Genomic DNA, 4,491 nt, shown 5'->3' with positions numbered 1-4,491 from the left:
TTGTTATGGACGAGGTTGGATTTGAGTGTCATCCCTCCGGTTTTTTTTTGACGGGTCAAAAGCTTAACCCGCTTACCTTAGATCCTGACCCACACCCATCTAACAACCTTTGTTTTTACATTTGCAACCCATTTTTTTGGCAGTTTTATCCCAACATTCAATTGTTTTTAAAAATTTGGTTTCTGTTTTCTTTTTTTATTTTATAATATTTAGCCTAATATTCATTTAATTTCACGAATTTGGTCCAAATCTTTTATAAATTTTCATCAACTTTATTTTATAAATTTGGTTTTTTAAGTTTTTTTAAAACTTAAATTTTTAATCATTTCTGTTCAACTTCATTTACATCTTTTATTTTTTATTTTTTATGATATCGTCCACATATTTTTTTACAAAAATTTTCCAACTTTATGTTGTATGTTTTTTAAAACTTTATTATTATTTTTTTAAAATTTTGTACTACTTCTATTACATCTTTTTTATACTAATTTTTTTTACAAACTCGTTTTATAGTTTGCGATCAAACTCTAGCAACAGACCATGATATTGAGTTGGCAAGTATTGGATAAACAAACTAGACACTAGTCCATGAAGTGTTTGAGTCGGATGGATTTAAACATAACTTATGAAAAAGGATTCTGAAAGACCCAAACCAAAAACATGCTCCTCATGAAAAAACCTTTTATTGTTGGTCACGCGTTCAAGAACAAAATGATGTGCAAGTATTGATTAACATGCAGTCGGACTCTTTGGAGAAAAGTCCTTCATGGGAATGTAAATGGAGAAGAAGGTTGAAAGAATATAAAGGTGAAGAAAGGGGTGAAAATGAACGTTAGTGAACCTAAGAGAGAAAAAAAATTACCCTTGTGCGAGGGGCACCTGGGTTGGCCTAACAACAAAAAGCAAACAAAGTTAGCCGAAGTGACAAAATGTGCGATGTTTTGAAATTGAGATTTTTTGAAACCAGAAAGACCATTTATACAATTTTGTCTAAATATAATATCATAATAATTTCAAATTCTGATCTAAATATAATATTTATGTAATAATTATTCGGTAGATCAATCTGATTCGTTTCAAAGAAAATTCAGTTTTGTACACTAGCTAGTTGGGTCTTGCAAGGAAATTTATATCATTCATTGGCATATTTATTATAGTCTCCCTTCCGCCACCTCTTTGTATTAATTCCCTTTATAAGGTTCATCTACTTCCTTGCTCGTTATTAAATACAACGGTCTATACATATATGATATATCAAATATTGGATTTTATCAATTATTAAAAACCATCATATGTTAAAGTTGGTACTTATGGCAAAACACACCGTAGTGTATATCTAATTTGAAGCCTTTATACTATTAAAAACCATAAACTATGAACTATACATTTTTTTTATTGACCATGTTAGCTAAACAACCATTAACTACAAGTTATAACTGTTTATACAAGACACAAATCAAACATTATACTATTCTTTGTCTCTCTTGTTTATGACCTTTAAAATACGTAGAATATATTACATTTGCTTAAAAAGAGATATAGTGCGACTTCTTTCTTTGTGCTTTGAATAAATACGACAAAATAAAAAGTTGCTTTAACAAATTAGAGTGTTTGGATAAATTCGCTTATTAGCGGTAAGAGAAAACAATTTTTGTAAAGTGTTTGAAGTAGAAATAAACAATAAGATATAAGTAAGGAAGGGAATACTTTTTAAAATTAGTTTATTTAGCTTATTTCTACCACAATAAGCGTTTTCTATCCAAACATTTAAACTTAGCTTATAATGGTAGTGATAAACAATAAACAATAAGCTTCCTCTTTTTTCCTTATCCAAACACCCTCTAAATGAAAAACATAAAATCCCAAAAACACATAAATAAGGTTTTGCTCTTTGTTGTGGATCAAGTACTACCAACGTACACCAATAGTTTGTTAGTTTTTAACCAATAAAGTGAATCTAATTATGATTCTTAATATTTATATATATATATTATAAATTCAATGATCTGAAAGGGTCAGAACAATATTCGTTTCCTGCTTCTCGCGCATACTTAATGTTGCGAAATCATTCCATGGACCAAAGTTTGACTAGCCATGAATCGTGTCTTTTACAGTCTCCATATTAATTACAAACATCAAAATTCACCTGCCCTTCTCTTTGGAAGCATTTTTGTGTAATATAAACACCATTTGTTCATCAAAAGATACTCTGCAGTGCATCACACTAAAGAATCCTACAGAATATTGATCAGTTTTCTGATAGAGAAATTGACCATAATTAACAGTCAAGATAGTATAAAAGTCAAAGGCTTTGTTCTAGAAAAAAGCCACTAATGCGTTATTATTAGTTGAATGCGTAATTAATAGTTGGTGGAAGTTGAGTGATAGACATGTTTCTGAAGAATATTAGTCGGGCATACAAGCTGTACACTCCCTTTTTATACAAATCCAAATTTGGATTTCAAAATTCACAGCAAAGACAACCTAAACTTACATCTTAAACACCCTTCAAGCCTCTTCTCTCTCCCTAAAGATGGTGTTTTTTCTCACCATTTTATCTTTCCTTCCTCTCTTATACATTCTCTACATTCTACTCAGCTTTCTTGAGCGAAAAAAGCATCAGAAATGTTACTTGTTGGATTACCAATTGTACAAACCCTCCGACGACCGGAAACTGCCAACGGAGTTCTGTGGTGAAGTCATTAAACGGGCCAAGAATCTTGGTCTAAATGAGTACAAGTTTCTTCTGAAAGCGATAGTGAGCTCCGGCATCGGTGAAGAAACCTATGCTCCAAAAATGGTGTTTGAAGGCCGTGAAGAAAACCCTACTTACCAAGATGCCATTGTGGAGATGGAAGAGCTTTTTGAGTACACCATCGGAAGACTTCTCCAGCGAACTGGGATTTCCCCGTCGGAGATTGATATTTTGGTGGTCAACATCTCGATGTTGGCTTGCATGCCATCGTTGTCCAGTCGAATCGTAAACATGTACAAGATGAGGGACGATGTCAAAACCTACAACTTGTGTGGAATGGGATGTAGTGCGAGTCTGATTTCTTTAAATCTTGTTGAAAGTATCTTCAAATCGAAGAAAAATCAGTTGGCTATGGTGGTGACATCAGAATCTTTAACACCAAATTGGTATACGGGTAATGACAAATCCATGATACTTTCAAACTGTTTGTTTAGAACAGGGGGGTGTGCGATGATTCTAACAAACAACCCAAGTTTATCTCACAAATGCATGCTGAAGTTAAACTGCCTAGTCCGAACCCACCATGGCGCGAAAGACGAATCCTACGGCTGTTGCATAGAAACCGAAGATGATCAGGGTCGGGTCGGTTTTCATCTAGGTAAATCTCTACCAAAAGCTGCAACTCGAGCCTTCGTGGACAATTTGAAAGTAATCGCTCCGAAGATACTACCGATCCGGGAGCTTCTCCGGTTTGGTATCCTCTCTGTAACCCTAAAAATTCTCAGCAAAGGGAAAGGAAAGTTATCGGGCTCAAGTCGACCGGTGATCAACTTCAAAGCAGGAGTGGATCATTTCTGTCTTCACACCGGCGGAAAAGCAGTGATCGACACAGTCGCTCAGAATCTTGATCTGAGTGAATACGACGTCGAGCCAGCACGGATGACCCTACATCGGTTCGGAAACACATCAGCGAGCAGTGTTTGGTATGTTTTAGGGTACATGGAGGCTAAGAAAAGGCTAAAGAAAGGTGATAGATTGTTCATGATAAGCTTTGGTGCAGGTTTTAAATGCAATAGCTGCTTGTGGGAAGTTGTACGAGATCTGGAAGGAGAAGGAAATGTGTGGAAAGAGTGTAACGTCGAAGACTACCCACCACAAACCCTAATTAACCCATTCATGGAGAAATATGGTTGGATCCAGGACGAAGACATTGAAACCTTTAAGGTCCCAGAGTGAAAATCATTAACAAAGGGCAAAAAAGACATTTTCATTTCGAATTCATTATTTTATTATTTATAGAAAGGAAAAAGTATAAACTAAAGGATAGAAATTAATGTCTCCATGTTCATTGATTGTGTACGTGTACTTGTATTGTTATAAGGAATTCAAACTTTTAGTTCCTAATTTCACTCTCAATTTTAGGGTTTCATATTTTTAAGTTTTAATTAATACTATGTGTTATTGCTAATGTGTTTTCTGTTGAATACTTATGTCTTAAGAATCAGCAAAATTAGTTTTTACTTTTTCTTTCTACTTATCATTTTATATATCCATGTGAAATAGTGACAAATGTCATATTTTAATAAATTTAATAATATTTTAAAATATTTTTCATCATTTTATATAGATTAGAAGATAAATAGGAAAAAAATAAGAACATATTTAATTTCTTTTATTGAAAATATATAATTTTCGTTATTTAGTTAAATAAAAAAGAAATTTATGCTCTTTTAAAAAATAATAAATTACTTAGACGAGTAAAAATTTAATCCGCATCATTAACAATCTATTGAAAA

The 4,491-nt window shown here is 33.1% G+C and overlaps 1 protein-coding gene across 1 annotated transcript; it reads left to right on the top strand.

The window, feature by feature from the left end:
• Positions 1-2,354: 2,354 nt before the first annotated feature.
• On the top strand, positions 2,355-4,111 carry LOC145112620 (3-ketoacyl-CoA synthase 12-like). Its single transcript, XM_079048762.1, has one exon. It carries the CDS (start codon positions 2,534-2,536, stop codon positions 3,929-3,931), a length of 1,398 nt encoding a protein of 465 aa, XP_078904888.1. The 5' UTR covers positions 2,355-2,533; the 3' UTR covers positions 3,932-4,111.
• Positions 4,112-4,491: the final 380 nt, after the last annotated feature.

This window comes from Lactuca virosa, chromosome 5, assembly GCF_052849685.1.
Source record: "Lactuca virosa cultivar CGN04683 chromosome 5, Lactuca_virosa_CGN04683_v6, whole genome shotgun sequence".
NCBI classification, from domain to species: Eukaryota; Viridiplantae; Streptophyta; class Magnoliopsida; order Asterales; family Asteraceae; genus Lactuca; species Lactuca virosa.
The sequence above is the reverse complement of the archived record's forward strand: the minus strand, read 5'-3'. Positions and strand labels throughout refer to the sequence as shown.

Coding starts and splice junctions, on each gene's coding strand:
- LOC145112620 (XM_079048762.1), top strand. CDS start 2,534: ATGGTGTTTTTTCTCACCATTTTATCTTTCCTTCCTCTCTTATACATT.